This window comes from Oncorhynchus clarkii, chromosome 22 (assembly GCF_045791955.1).
Source record: "Oncorhynchus clarkii lewisi isolate Uvic-CL-2024 chromosome 22, UVic_Ocla_1.0, whole genome shotgun sequence".
NCBI lineage: Eukaryota > Metazoa > Chordata > Actinopteri > Salmoniformes > Salmonidae > Oncorhynchus > Oncorhynchus clarkii.
The window spans coordinates 45,823,934-45,840,738 of record NC_092168.1 but is presented as its reverse complement, the minus strand read 5'-3'; the positions used below and the strand labels follow the sequence as shown (position 1 = coordinate 45,840,738).

Here is a 16,805-nt window from a genome sequence, read left to right as displayed (position 1 = left end):
CAATCCGATGGAGGACAGCTGTGTGGTGATGGACGCGCTCCTCCATAGTGGGGAGAGGGGTGGTCGCTGCTCCTGCTGACTCCATTTCTGGTGGTGCGAGCTTCTGTTACAATCAAAAAGGAGTGGTGGGTGGGATGAGGCGCAGAGAGCAGGGTTCAGTCGTTTGTCAAATGTATTCACCAACAAAACAGTCACGCCAACACACAGAGCGTATATAAGTTGCCAGTCCAAACAACAGGACAAAAATAGTCCGGAGAATAAAGACACGAATAAATCACACCATCAAACACAGCGTAACAAAAAACTAGCCCGCACAAATACCCAGCGGGCCAAGTGCCCTTAAATACCCTACAAACAAACCCTAATACAAAACAGGTGTACCCAATTACCCAATAACCAAAACAAACGGAAAGGGAATCGATGGCAGCTAATAGGCCGGCGACAACGACCGCCGAGCACCGCCCGAACAGGAAGAGGCACCATCTTCGGCGAGGTTCGTGACAGCCACAGGATATACCCCATTGGACTTTGGGCTCTGCTGGGAGTTTACCTCATAGCCTATGGGATTTTCATTGAATATTTAATGGAGGAGGATGGTGAATGTGATCTATATAACATTCCAATATTCCTCCTTATACCATCAAACACAGACACAAAATTGAGCAGTTCAGTCATCTGCACCCAATATATCTAGCCTTCAACATAATTCTCATAGCGTACATATTTGTACCTCTGTTGATTCATATGCATTGAATTGTGTCCAGTCTCTGTTTTAGAAAGATTTGTACAGAGATGAAAGGATCAATTTAGATCATACAAGGATAAAACCTTACCTTAAACTGAGGAGATCTTTACATTTTTCTGTTAAATGGCTGCATCTGCTGTCCTTTCAAATTAAAATCCATATGTTTCAGTTGGGCAGTTAGGTTCCAGCAAGAAACCCCACCAACTAAGGAGGTTCCTCGGTGAAACCCACCTCCTGTGGGGTTCTTGGAAGAACCTTTTGGGGGCCATTTTCGGTGCCAAAAACCCTTATGTTCTTGAAAGAACTTAGAGGATCTTAGAAGAACCCTTGTTGAACCCCTAATTTTTAGAGTGTACAGGGATGTAGTGCCGTCATAGCGCGAGGGTGAATATAACGAGCTGGTAAAAATATGTCTGGAAATGTTATTCTGATAAATTCTAAATTAATTATATTTAATTACCACAAAATTCTATGAAAACGACACACTAAATAAATGTTCAAAAAAAATAATTCAAGAAGATCTATAAGCACATTCCCATAAAACGGATTGACATCATTGATTGGCATTCGTTTAGGACGTGAAGAATTATCATTCACCGTTGACAGTGATGGCCTATTTTGAAATTAGTTATGCTTAACTGTCTGCGACGGCATTACAAATATACATTTTTCTTGAGACAAAAAGCCTGTGCTTTGGCATAGGCAGATGTTGCAATTGGAGGATGCATTTTGTGCCTATTCTACAGTGATATTCAATGGGCTATATCTGTCGGTACAATGATGAGAAATGATGACCTCATAAAGATTTGCTCTTCCCATAAAACGTTAGGTGATTGTTGCAGTCACTCATTAGAGCAGTTCATAGACTGCTTACAGGGTAAGGGAAACAATATCAAAATACGTTCATTACATCTAAAAGGTTACTACATTTAATAAACTACAAGTGATGTTGTCCAAATACGCATGACTTCATCAAAATGTGGGGGGAGACTTTATTCAGAGGTGTATTCATTTTTGAAAACTGTTTTGGTTACTTCATGATTCCTTACGTGTTATTTCATAGCTTTGATGTCTTTACTATTATTTTACAATGTAGAAAATAGTACAAATATAGAAAAACCCTTGAATGAATATCTAAAACATTTGTCCGGTACTGTATACGGACGGGTAAGATAGTCTGGATAGCTACATTTTCAGATATTACGCGTTTCTAATTTTGTCAGAAAGTCATTTCATTTCAAAGTTATAGTGTACTGTTTGCTTGCTAGCTAACGTTAGCTGGCTGGCTTGCTTGGTAACGTTACGTGTTTGATCTGTGTAGTAATATTATTTGTATCTCAGAGCCCTTTGCATTGCTAGATATAGCCTTATGTTAACTAGTTAACATTGAACATGGTTGTTTAGCTACCTGCTGATTCATACAGTGTTCATTTAGCTAGTTTGCTACATGTCTAAACAATAGACTCCACTATGAAAGTAACAATTTCAATAGATTGTTTGATGAATATACAAACGCTCAACACCCATTGAATATGGCCGGTGACAGTAAACATTGTCAAAAAAGCATAATTAAATTGTTGCCAGCAGCACAGTTGAAGTCACCAATGCTCTGGATAACATGAAAACAGCCCAACTAGCTCTGCTAGGCCGAGTAAAGTGGTCAGAGTGGGGTGCTCTCTCATCATGTGTCTGGAAGTAGCTAGCAAGCTATCCAACGCTAGAGGAGCGCTGTCTACTTCCCGGTGACGCCCAGTCATGTGTGTAGGCCTGTCCCCTCTACATGGACTTCAAGAACGTGGTTCTGGCAGGTCTACATCACCCCACCGCAAGGCTACCTGGCCACCTCCTGCCACGGAAAGTGCCTGTTACCGCTGAGCGGCACCAATCACACCATCCTGCAGACACTTTTTTGCTGGGGTCTCAGGACTTTTAAGGTTAACGTGAAGAAAGTGGGTGGTTGGTGGAGTATATTTAAGGAAAGGTATGTTTGCCATGTTTTGTGCTTCGTTTGTTTTGTATCACTCATAATAAAACCCTTATATTCAGTGAGTCTCCTGTAATGAAAAGGCGTTGGTATTATTCAGACAGATGGTCTCTTCTCAGTTTGATACAGAAACACTTTTCACCTAACATAGAATGTTCAGATAGAAATGTACTTCATAGAACAGACATACTTCTCTTTCATATAGAATAAGTCATATTATACCTGTCAGTCACAGATTGGGAACTATACTGCCATCCTATGGCCACTGCACATACTGACAACAATCCCTGCCCACTGGGCACAGACGTCAATTCAATGTCTACTCCATGTTGATTCAAAAAGAAACAAAGCTGATTCAACAAGTTTGTGCCCAGTGGGTTTAAAGCTCTGCATAAAAACTGTTTTTAAACTGGGCTTTTTACTCCAGCATTTTGGACATGCCCCCCTCATTTGAAGAGAGTCATACGTTTTTGGAAAACTTCACTTGCAGTGTATTGAAGGTATTAAGCCTTTAAATGTAATGTTCAGTTAAATTATGTATTTAGATAGTGGTTCTATTACCCTGTAAGCAGTCTATGAACTTCTCTAATGAGTGACTGCAATCCACACTTGGTTTTGGTAGTCACTGCCAACAAACAAGAATGTTATCATTTTCAGACAAAACACAATACTTCCTTGAGCACACTATTACAACAGAGTGACTGTTTTGGAATAAAATGTTCAATATATTTCCTTTAACATTCTCTGTGTTGTGTGCTTATTGTTTAACCATTGATTTGTTCTGGGTCGTTTTGAGACCTTATGTGTCATCAGGTAGTACTGGTATGTCCATCTTTTTGTGATACATTTCACTGGTCACTGTTCAAAACATTTATAAAGTATTAATAAAGTCTGAATAGTCTTCACTTTAGATTAGGGACTGCAAAACTACTTTACTAATGATTAGTACATGGTTTATAAGTTAATTCATTAAACATCTTCTGGATGATCTTATGAATCACTATTACAGATTATAAAAGTTGTTTATAAATGTGTGAATAACTAACTTACTGTAATGAGAGTAATGATACATGAATGATTAATAAACTATTGACTTATTTACAAATCCATTATACATTCTTTATTACAAAGTGTTATTATAAAGTCTTACTAATCTCTATATTCATTCTGACTCCACAGCATCTGAGAGAGCCGCTCTGGTGTGACCCCTGACCTGGCAGCAGTGATGTAATGAGAGTGGTGGTAGTGAGAGTAGTGGTAGTGAGAGTAGTGGTAGTGTTCATACCCAGTATGTTGAGGTTAATTAAAGTGTCTGCTGTGGTTTCCTGAGCTGTTGTGTTGAATCATTAGTGGATAGAGTAGTTATTTATACATGTGATAATGCCTAACTGACTAACATATAACAAATGTGGAAGTAATGATTAATAAATGGTGAACAAACTGTAAATTCCTTACAAATGGTTTATTACTGAATGATATCATAAAGTGTTACCCAAAGTTGCATATTCTTAAATTTGACCATCAACTACTTCCACAATACACCATTGAGATAGACTTGGATGTTATCTGATATCATGCATATTGTACATTTAATTTTTACTGTACTTGTTGAAGTGAGCCACTAGACACTAGAAGGGCAATTCCAGTCCTCGGTGGCCTGATTGGTGTCACACTTTTTCCCCATCCCTAGCTAACACCTGAACGCCTTAAGTTCAGAGTTAAAATATGTTTAGCTGTCACTTTGAACCATGGATAAAAGAAAGCATAAATTATTGGATTAATTAAGGAATTAACAAGAGGCAGAAAGCCAATGATAAGTGATAATAAATTGTCAATTACAAAAGTAAAAAAGAAAACAAATAGAAATGGAATCCAACAATTAAAATAGTTGAAAACAACAATAGATAGAGTTTTTGTTGCTTTTCTCTCAGACTTATTTGCCTGTACAGTTTTAACACCAGACACACTGGCAGCCTCTTTTGAAAAAACATTTCTGGCCTGTGATCTGGCCACCGCAAAGATTTTCACATAAAGTGTTATAATAATAGAGCACGGGACAACCATTGTAATTACAAGATCGATGATATTACCCCAGGTTATTCCTTCAACAATAAAACATTCTTTCAAACACCTACTGGGTACCTGTACATTGACAAAGTTTTTTATAATAGCAGCACGGTATATGATACAACAACACCAGGTAATGGATATACAACACATCATTCTTGTTGTTGTTATTTTAGAGTGGTACAATAAGGGATCACACACAGCAACATAGCGGTCAATAGCTATCAAGACCAAATTACCCAGAGATAAAGAAGTACATAAAAAAGTAATGTAGATCTGAAACACACAGAAATATTCTCCAAAACCCCAGCATGATTCCATTAATGCTACAGTCACTACTGGTATCACAATCAGTCCCACCAGGAGATCTGACACAGCCAAAGAGAGGATGAGCAGGTTGGTTGGAGTGTGGAGCTGCTTGAAGTGAGAGATGGAGATGATCACCAGTAGGTTCAAAAATACTGTAACTGCTGAAATCAATGAGAAGAAGATGTACAGTGTTATGTAGATAGATGTCGATAGCAAAGCCTTCCTGCATGAAGAGTTTCCGTCTTGAAAACAGTACTGAACATCTTCATGTTTCTCCATTTGTAACAAATGCTGAGGTCCTGCTCCTGCTTGGTTCTGTGTGTGACCTTGTCAGGTCCGCCTTTTGACTAACTCTGAGCTCTGCCTCTCTATTTATCCCTGAGCTACTGACACTCCCCTCCCAGGAGCCTCTCTGTGCACATACACATACACACACACTAACAAACGGTTAGATAAGCAAATAATTTGTGAAAACATGATGTAATGTATGACAGGATTGGATGTTGCTGTTTCCACCAAGCCTGTCCTTCAGCCTTACTGATATTCGGAGATGATAGAAAATGATGATGGAAAAAATAGCATGGGTGATGTTTTGGTCACTCAAAGTCTTTTTTACATTTTAAACTGTGTAAGACTAAATGTTTTGGGCGATGTCAGAGCTCATTTTGGACCATAAGCCACAAGCTCAGGACACATGATGGCCCACCACATGTCAGCTGGTCAGTGTGTAGGAAAGTTGACAGTAGGGAAGTTGATGAGATAGTATAAGTTTATGGTGTACATGCTAATAGCAAATACAATCAAAATAGTGGCATTCCATAGACCATAAAAATGTCGATCTGAACTGATTTATTAATACATCCCGTGTCTGAGCCGCTCAATTGCGACTCCGCTTTGTCTCTATACTGACATTTTGCCTGTTTGTTTCACACCCTGATCTGTTTCACCTGTCTTTGTGATTGTGTCCACCCCCCTCCAGGTGTCTCCCTTCTTCCTCATTATCCTCTGTGTATTGATACCTGTGTTTCCTGTCTGTCTGTGCCAGTTCGTCTTGTTTGTTCAAATCAAATGTATTTATTTATAAAGCCCTTCTTACATCAGCTGATGTACAGTGCTGTACAGAAACCCAGCCTAAAACCCCAAACAGCAAGCAATGCAGGTGGAGAAGCACGGTGGCTAGGGAAAACTCCCTAGAAATGCCAAAACATAGGAAGAAACGTAGAGGAACCAGGCTATGAGGGGTGTCCAGTCCTCTTCTGGCTGTGCCGGGTAGAGATTATAACAGTACATGGCCAAGATGTTCAAATGTTCATAAATGACCAGCATGCTCAAATAATAATAATCACTGTAGTTGTCGAGGGTGCAACAAGTTAGCACCTCAGGAGTAAATATCAGTTGCCTTTTCATAGCCGATCATCGAGAGTATCTCTACCGCTCCTGCTGTTTCTAGAGAGTTGAAAACAGCAGGTCTGGGACATGTAGCACGTCCAGTCAACAGGTCAGGGTTCCATAGCCGCAGGCAGAACATTTGAAACTGGAGCAGCAGCACGGCAGGTGGACTGTGGACAGCAAGGAGTCATCATGCCAGGTAGTCCTGAGGCATGGTTATAGGGCTCAGGTCCTCAGAGAGAGAGAAAGAAAGATAGCATTAGAGAGAGCATACTTAAATTCACACAGGACACCAGATAAGACAGGAGAAAAACTCCAGGTTTAACAGACGGACCCTAGCCTCCCAACACATAAACTACTGCAGCATAAATACTGGAGGCTGAGACAGGAGGGGTCAGGAGTAGATACATAAGTTGTTTCTAAACTGTAAAACAGATACAGTGCATTCGGAAATTATTCAGAGCCCTTGATTTTTTCCCAATTTTCTTACATTTACTTAAAGCCCTGTTCTAAAAAAAATTGAATATTTTGTTTTCCTCCATAATCAATCTACTCACAATACACCATAATGACTAAGAACATTTTAAGATAATACCCAACGCAGAGGACTAACGGTCAAGAGGAAATCAACGATCAATGGAAATAGTGTTTTCCTGTAACAGGGAGTTAATGATCATTGGGTCAGAGACATGGAAGGATTTTGTCTTGGTGTTGAGCCTGAAACAGGATACCTGTTATTTGGCTATTGGCCCAGTTTTATTGCAAGACATTCTAATTGGTCAACCACAGGTTAGGGTTGGGTTATAAAACAACATCCTCTCTTTGTTCTGTGGAGAGAATCACTGAGGACATGGGAGAATGAACATCTACCTCTCAGCATAACATCTATGATTTGTCCTCTTTGAATAAACCTATTTTCTCCCCTTGATGTGTTTTGTGGTCTGTGTTATTGAAGAGTAACATCAACTTCTAACCTGACGAAGACAAAACAGGTTTTATTTTTTGGGCAAATTTATAAAACATTTAAAACTGAAATTTACGTAAGTATTCAGATCTTTTACTGAGTACCTTGTTGAAGCACCTTTGGCAGCGATTACAGGGTATGACGCTACATGCTTGGCACACCTGTATTAGGGGTGTTTACCCCATTTTCCTCTGCAGATCCTCCCAAGCTCATTCAGGTTGAATGGGCAGCGTCGCTGCACAGCAATTTTCAGGATTTTTCATAGATGTTCTATCGGCTTTAAGCCCGAGCTCTGGCAGGGCAAGTTAAGGACATTCAGGGACCTGTCCCGAAGCCACTCTTGTGTTGTCTTGGCTGTGTGCTTAGGGTCATTCTCCTGATGTTAGGTGAACTATCGCCCCAGTCTGAGGTCCTGAGCGCTCTGGAGCAGGTTTAATCAAAGATCTATCTTTACTTTGCTCCATTCATCTTTCCCTCAGTCCTGACTAGTCTCCCAGTCCTTGCCACTGAAAAACATCCCCACAGCATGATTATTCCACCACCATGCTTCACCACAGGGATGGTGCCAGGTTTCCTCAAAACGTGACACTTGGCATTCAGAGCAAAGAGTTCAACCTTGGTATCATCAGACCAGAGTATCTTGTTTCTCATGGTGTACGAGTACTTAAGGTGCCCTTTGGCAAACTCCAAGGCTGTCATTTCCTTTTATTGTGGTGTTGCTTCCGTCTGGCCACTCTACAATAAAGACCTGGTTGGTGGACTGCTGCAGAGATGGTTGTCCTTCTGGAAAGTTCTCGGATCTCCACAGAGGAACTCTGGAGCTCTCTCAGAGTGAGCATCAGGTTCTTAGTCACCTCCCTGATCAAGGCCCTTCTCCCCCAATTGCTCAGTTTGGCCGGGCGGCCAGCTATAGGAAGAGTCTTTGTGGTTTTCCCCAGATCTGTGCCTCGACACAATCCTGTCTCAGAGCACTACGGACAATTCCTTCGACTTCATGGCTTGATTTCTGCTCTGACATGCACTGTCAACTGTCAACTCATGTCCAATCAATTGAATATACCACATGTGGACTCCAATCAAGTTGTAGAAATATCAAGGATCATCTATGGAAACAGGATGCACTTTAGTTCAATTTCGTGTCTCATAGCAAAGGGTCTGAATACTTATGTAAGTATTTCTGGTTTTATATTTAATACCTTTGCAAATTTACAAAAAATAACGGTTTATGGGGTATTGTGTGTAGATTGATGAGAAATAAAAATAATTTAATACATTTTCGAATAAGGCTGTAATGTAACAAAATGTGGAAAAAGTCAAGGGGTATGAATACTTTCCAAATGCAATGTATGTATAAAAATACCCTCAAATGAAAGGTGACATTTCTAAAATGTCGCCTCATATAAAACATTTGAACTCATATCCAAAGTGCTGGAGTAAAGAGCTTCATGTTTTAGACATTTTGCTGCAGAAAAAAACAGAGGACAGGGATTACTTTCAGTATGTACAGTGGCCGGAGTAAGGCAGTATAATTCACAATCTGTGACAGAGGGATAACTTGACTGATTCTATACTGAACAAAAATATAAAACAGAAGGTTACAGTGTCATGATCGTCATAATGATTGGACCAAGGCGCATCGTGCGTAGAGTTCCACGTATTTTAATAAATCGAAACTCACCAAACAAAACAATAAAACACAAACGAAACTAATAATAGTTCTAACATGCAACTATCCATAGACAAGATCCCACAAATCACAAATGAGGAAATGGCTGCCTAAATATTATCCCCCTTCAGAGACAACGATAAACAGCTGTCTCTGATTGGGAACCATACCAGGCCAACATAAACCATTAATCACCTAGATGGCCCACCCTAGTCACTATCACGCCCCAACCAACAGAGAATAAACAGCTCTCTATGGTCAGGGCGTGACATACAGAGTTACAGTCATATGAAAATCAGTCAATTGAAACTAATTCATTAGGCCTATGGACTTCACATGATTGGGAATACAAATATATATATGTTGGTCAAAGACATACAAAAGTATAGGGACACCCCTTCAAATTAGTGGATCTGGCTATTTCATCCACACCCGTTGCTGATAGTTGTATGAACTCGATCACACAGCCATGCGATCTCCATAGACAAACATTGGCAGTAGAATGGGCTTACTGAAGAGAGAAGTTACTTTCAACGTGGCAACGTCATAGGATGCCACCTTTCCAACAAGTCAGTTCGTCAAATTTCTGCCCTGCTAGAGCTACCCCGTTCAACTGTAAGTGCTGTTATTGTTCAATGGAAACATCTAGGAGCAACAATGTCACAGCCACGAAGTGGTAGGCCACACAAGCTCACAGAACTGGGAAGGCAGGAATCCTCTGTCCTCGGCTGCAACACTCACTACCGAGTTCCAGACTGCCTCTGGAAGCAACGTCAGCAAAATAACTGTTCGTCAGGAGCTTCATGAAAGGGTTTCCATTGTCGTGCAGCACCACACAGGCCTAAAATCACCATGCACAATGCCTAGTTTTGGCTCGTGTGGTGTAAAGCATGCCACCATTGGACTTTGGAGCAGTGGAAAATGAATTCTCTGGAGTAACAAATCTGGATTTGGCACATGACAGCTTTGGAGTTTGCCAAAAGGCACCTTAAGTACTCTTAGACCATGAGAAACAAGATTCTCTGGTCTGATGATACCAAGATTGAACTCTTGCTCTGAATGCCAAGCTTCACGTTTGGAGGAAACCTGGCTGATGCTATGAGAACGCTTCCTGCCCCAATAGGTAGTGGCAACTGTATAGTTTGGTGGAGGAAGGAAAATGATCTGGGGCTGTTTTTCATGGTTTGAGCATGACCCCTTAGATCCAGTGAAGGGAAATCTTAACACTACAGCATACAATGACATTCTAGACTTTGTTTCAACAGTTTAGGGAAAGCCATTTCCTGTAACAGCATGAAAATGCTCCTGTGCACAAAGTGAGGTCCTTTCAGCAATAGGTTTGTCGAGATAGGTGTGGAAGAACCTGACTGGCCTGCACAGAGCCCTGACCTCGACCACATCGAAAACCTTTGGGATGAATTGGAACGCCGACTGCAAGTCAGGCCTAATCAGCAAAATATTGTATGATGCAAAAGGAATCATCAAACTGTATGATGATGTGGCCGGTGAGACTTTGATTCTTGAAAGTCAAATATCTTGAAAAGTTGACATGAGACACTCAAATCATTTTGGGACTGTATCAACAGTGGACTAGAAAAAAAAAAAACTAAAGATAGTTTTTGAGTGTAATTTCCCTTTAAAGGCATAATTGCTAAAATCTAGGCCACTCCACACTATTAGCCACAACCCAGGGTCAGTGATGCAGCACTACCCCGGGCTGCATCACGTACGTGCTCTAAAGAAGTTAACACAGCCATCTACACAGACGTCAGCAACGCAGCCAAGGAGAAGAGCCTGGAGGTATATGTAAACAACAACCTCAGCATACTACAACATGTAGGTGTGTGTGTGTGTGTGTGTGTGTGTGTGTGTGTGTGTGTGTGTGTGTGTGTGTGTGTGTGTGTGTGTGTTTTAATACACAGTATGTGTGTTTTGTCCCTCCAGTTTCCCCATTATCTGTGGTCAGAACCAGGTCCCAGAACATGTGATTGTGGTGGTGAACAACCCTGTGTCTCTAACCTGACATCCCTCTTCCTGTTATCACCTGGCTGAACGATGGAAACACACCAGAGCAGGAGACCACAGCAGACACTTCAACCTCAACATATTGGTCATGAACACTACCACTACTCTCACTACCACTACTCTCACTACATCACTGCTGCCAGGTCAGAGGTCACACCTGTCTTTTGGCATGTTAGATATGTCTATATTGACCCTGGATCATATTATATATGTGTTGATCCTGGACCATGCCCCATGAAATCAGGATGTGCCAACTCAGAGAGGCCATGTATAAAACATTTAATTTCAGTTCTGTACTTGTGAAAATGTCTTGTTATCTTTCAAAAACACTATAGAAAGGGTGTAGGATTGAGACTTGAGTGAGGTTAGGGGGAGGTTAAGTCTGAAAACCTACCTCTTAATGAGTCTCTTGATTAATGCCACCCCCCTATCTGCTAAATGACTTAGATGGAAAATGTGTAGCAGAGGTGAGTTAGACTCATGCTCTCATGATGAGGTAGCCCTGACTGGTACTTTAAAATCAGTGTCACACTCAGTCCAGGAAGGGCTTTTCTCTTGGAGTATTGGTCAAGATGTTGGTTTTCCACTCAGGATACCACAGTTCAGATCCCACCTGTGACAGTCTCAATTCAGAGGTGGGGTTCTTAACCTGTGCAGGGAAGACTAGTTTAGGGGTGAGGGTTGTAACTGAGGCTGAGGCCTAATGGAAGTTGTACTCACACAAAAGACAATAGAGCTGTACTTAGGTTCACTACAGGTTTGAATGTTTATGCTGTATTGGGGCCTTATTAGGGCCCTGGAGGAATTTGTGTGTCGCCAACACCTTTAATTAGTAGAATTCCTTGGAGTTTTGGACATCATTGTTCCAGAACCTTGCATACAGGTGATAACAGGACCCTCTGTTGTCAGAAACTTAACCAAGTCAAACTAACACCATTAAGGAGTTACACAGTAGAGACAGTATAGTCCATATGACATCAGTCACAGAGCACAGGTTGAGTTTTGCTGATGTAATATGCTCTCTAAGAATCATTCAGAGGTGAAATATGTATTTTTTGTCTGTCATTTAGTAGTGGCTCTTATCCAGAGCGACTTACAAGAACAATTAGGGTCAAGTGCCTTTGTTATGCACGTGAGTGAGGACCCAAAAGCGGTTTAACAAAAACAGAGTCCTTTAATGTCAAAACACAGGTAAGACATAGATCCTCTTCAAATGTATATGATGGCAAAATAAACAACCCGCAGAGAGGGCGACAAATGAAACATAAAGTCCTTCTGAATATCACAGAAGAGTTCCCCTTCTAGCAGCAGAGGAGAATAGCTGGGTTAGAGTCCCCTTCTAGCAGCAGAGGAGAATAGCTGGGTTAGCGGCGACAGACTGCTGGTCTCTCTGGGTAGGCGCGGGTCGTAGAGGACAGAGGTACCTGATCACACGTAGCATCAGATGAACAGGCAGATTCCGACAGGACAGGACAAGGGTGAAGCAAACGAGACGATAGTTTGGTTCTGGCATGAGAATCTCAAACGAGAATCTGACAAAGACAGAAGCAGGAACAGAGAGAGAAATAGAGACCTAATCAGAGGGAAAAAAGGGAACAGGTGGGAAAAGGGTGAACGAGGTAGTTAGAGAAGATGAGGAGCAGCTGGGGGAAAGAGAGGAAGAGAAGGTAACCTAATACGACCAGCAGAGGGAGACGGAGTGAAGAGAAAGAACAGGAACAAGACATAATATGACAATACATGACAGTACCCCCCCACTCACCGAGCGCCTCCTGGCGCACTCGAGGAGGAAACCTGGCGGCAACGGAGGAAATCATCGATCAGCGAACGGTCCAGCACGTCCCGAGAGGGAACCCAACTCCTTTCCTCAGGACCGTACCCCTCCCAATCCACTAGGTACTGATGACCACGGCCCCGAGGACGCATGTCCAAAATCTTACGGACCCTGTAGATAGGTGCGCCCTCGACAAGGATGGGGGGGGGGGGAAGACGAGCGGGGGCGCGAAGAACGGGCTTAACACAGGAGACATGGAAGACCGGGTGGACGCGACGAAGATATCGCGGAAGAAGAAGTCGCACTGCGACAGGATTAATGATCTGAGAAATACGGAACGGACCAATGAACCGCGGGGTCAACTTGCGAGAAGCTGTCTTAAGGGGAAGGTTCTGAGTGGAGAGCCAAACTCTCTGACCGCGACAATATCTAGGACTCTTAGTTCTATGCTTATTAGCGGCTCTCACAGTCTGCGCCCTATAACGGCAAAGTGCAGACCTGACCCTCTTCCAGGTGCGCTCGCAACGTTGGACAAAAGCCTGAGCGGAGGGGACGCTGGACTCGGCGAACTGAGACGAGAACAGCGGAGGCTGGTACCCGAGGCTACTCTGAAAAGGAGATAGCCCGGTCGCAGACGAAGGAAGCGAGTTGTGGGCGTATTCTGCCCAGGGGAGCTGTTCTGACCAAGACGCAGGGTTACGAAAAGAAAGACTGCGTAAGATGCGACCAATAGTCTGATTGGCCCGTTCTGCTTGACCGTTAGACTGGGGGTGAAAGCCGGAAGAGAGACTGACGGAAGCCCCAATCAAACGGCAAAACTCCCTCCAAAATTGAGACGTGAATTGCGGACCCCTGTCCGAAACGACGTCTGACGGAAGGCCATGAATTCTGAAAACATTCTCGATGATGATTTGTGCCGTTTCTTTAGCAGAAGGGAGCTTAGCGAGGGGAATAAAATGAGCCGCCTTAGAGAACCTATCGACAACCGTAAGAATAACAGTCTTCCCCGCTGACGAAGGCAGTCCGGTGATAAAATCTAAGGCGATGTGAGACCACGGTCGAGAGGGAATGGGAAGCGGTCTGAGACGGCCGGCAGGAGGGGAGTTACCGGACTTAGTCTGCGCGCAGACCGAACAAGCAGCCACAAAACGACGCGTGTCATGCTCCCGAGTGGGCCACCAAAAACGCTGGCGAATGGAAGCAAGCGTACCCCGAACGCCGGGGTGGCCGGCTAACTTGGCAGAGTGAGCCCACTGAAGAACGGCCAGACGAGTAGGAACGGGAACGAAAAGAAGATTCCTAGGACAAGCGCGCGGCGACGGAGTGTGAGTGAGTGCTTGCTTTACCTGCCTCTCAATTCCCCAGACAGTCAACCCGACAACACGCCCCTCAGGGAGAATCCCCTCGGGGTCAGTGGAGGCTACTGAAGAACTGAAGAGACGAGATAAAGCATCAGGCTTGGTGTTCTTAGAGCCCGGACGATAAGAAATTACGAACTCGAAACGAGCAAAAAACAGCGCCCAACGAGCCTGACGCGCATTAAGTCGTTTGGCAGAACGGATGTACTCAAGGTTCCTATGGTCAGTCCAAACGACAAAAGGAACGGTCGCCCCCTCCAACCACTGTCGCCATTCGCCTAGGGCTAAGCGGATGGCGAGCAGTTCGCGGTTTCCCACATCATAGTTACGTTCCGACGGCGACAGGCGATGAGAAAAATACGCGCAAGGGTGGACCTTGTCGTCAGAGAGGGAGCGCTGAGAAAGAATGGCTCCCACGCCCACCTCTGACGCGTCAACCTCGACAACGAACTGTCTAGAGACGTCAGGTGTAACAAGGATAGGTGCGGATGTAAAACGATTCTTGAGGAGATCAAAAGCTCCCTGGGCGGAAACGGACCACTTAAAGCACGTCTTGACAGAAGTAAGGGCTGTGAGAGGAGCTGCCACCTGACCGAAATTACGGATGAAACGACGATAGAAATTCGCGAAGCCGAGAAAGCGCTGCAGCTCGACGCACGACTTAGGGACGGGCCAATCAATGACAGCTTGGACCTTAGCGGGATCCATCTTAATGCCTTCAGCGGAAATAACAGAACCGAGAAATGTGACGGAGGAGGCATGAAAAGTGCACTTCTCAGCCTTCACAAAAAGACAATTCTCTAAAAGGCGCTGGAGGACACGTCGAACGTGCTGAACATGAATCTGGAGTGACGGTGAAAAAATCAGGATATCGTCAAGGTAAACGAAAACAAAGATGTTCAGCATGTCTCTCAGGACGTCATTGACTAATGCCTGAAAGACAGCTGGAGCGTTAGCGAGGCCGAAAGGAAGAACCCGGTATTCAAAGTGCCCTAACGGAGTGTTAAACGCCGTCTTCCACTCGTCCCCCTCCCTGATGCGCACGAGATGGTAAGCGTTACGAAGGTCCAACTTAGTGAAAAACCTGGCTCCCTGCAGGATCTCAAAGGCTGAAGACATAAGAGGAAGCGGATAACGATTCTTCACTGTTATGTCATTCAGCCCTCGATAATCTATGCAGGGGCGCAGGGACCCGTCCTTCTTCTTAACAAAAAAAAACCCCGCTCCGGCGGGAGAGGAGGAGGGGACTATGGTACCGGCGTCAAGAGCTACAGACAAATAATCTTCGAGAGCCTTACGTTCGGGAGCCGACAGAGAGTATAGTCTACCCCGGGGGGGAGTGGTTCCCGGAAGGAGATCAATACTACAATCATACGACCGGTGTGGAGGAAGAGAGGTGGCCCTGGACCGACTGAACACCGTGCGCAGATCGTGATATTCCTCCGGCACCCCTGTCAAATCACCAGGCTCCTCCTGTGAAGAAGAGACAGAGGAAACAGGAGGGATAGCAGACATTAAACATTTCACATGACAAGAGACGTTCCAGGAGAGGATAGAATTACTAGACCAATTAATAGAAGGATTATGACAAACTAGCCAGGGATGGCCCAAAACAACAGGTGTAAAAGGTGAACGAAAAATTAAAAAAGAAAGGGTTTCGCTATGATTACCAGAGACAGTGAGGGTTAAAGGTAGCGTCTCACGCTGAATCCTGGGGAGAGGACTACCATCCAAAGTGAACAAGGCGGTGGGCTCCCTTAACTGTCTGAGAGGAATGTCATGTTCCCGAGCCCAGGTCTCGTCCATAAAACAGCCCTCCGCCCCAGAGTCTATCAAGGCACTGCAGGAAGCTGACGAACCGGTCCAGCGTAGATGGACCGACAAGGTAGTGCAGGATCTTGAAGTAGAGACCAGAGTAGTAGCGCTCACCAGTAGCCCTCCGCTTACTGATGAGATCTGGCTTTTACTGGACATGAAGTGACAAAATGACCAGCGGAACCGCAATAGAGACAGAGGCGGTTGGTGATTCTCCGTTCCCTCTCCTTAGTCGAGATGCGGATACCCCCCAGCTGCATAGGCTCAGCACCCGAGCCGGCGGAGGAAGATGGTAGTGATGCGGAGAGGGGGGCAACGGAGAACGCGAGCTCCTTTCCACGAGCTCGGTGACGAAGATCAACCCGTCGCTCTATGCGAATAGCGAGTTCAATCAAGGAATCCACGCTGGAAGGAACCTCCCGGGAGAGAATCTCATCCTTTACCTCCGCGGAGACCCTCCAGAAAATGAGCGAGCAAAGCCGGCTCGTTCCAGTCACTGGAGGCAGCAAGAGTGCGAAACTCAATAGAGCAATCTGTTATGGATCGATTTCCTTGACATAGGGAAGACAGGACCCTGGAAGCTTCCTCCCCAAAAACAGAACGATCAAAAACCCGTATCATCTCCTCCTTAAAGTCCTGATACTGGTTAGTACACTCAGCCCTCGCCTCCCAGATTGCCGTGCCCCACTCACGAGCCCGTCCAGTAAGG

The 16,805-nt window shown here is 44.0% G+C and overlaps 1 protein-coding gene across 1 annotated transcript; it reads right to left on the bottom strand.

Annotated features, from left to right (window-relative positions):
* Positions 1-4,415: 4,415 nt before the first annotated feature.
* Positions 4,416-5,384, bottom strand: LOC139380147 (trace amine-associated receptor 13c-like). The gene has a single exon (XM_071122591.1). The coding sequence runs from the start codon at positions 5,382-5,384 to the stop codon at positions 4,416-4,418; it is 969 nt and encodes a 322-aa protein (XP_070978692.1).
* Between the last annotated feature and the right edge of the window lie 11,421 nt (positions 5,385-16,805).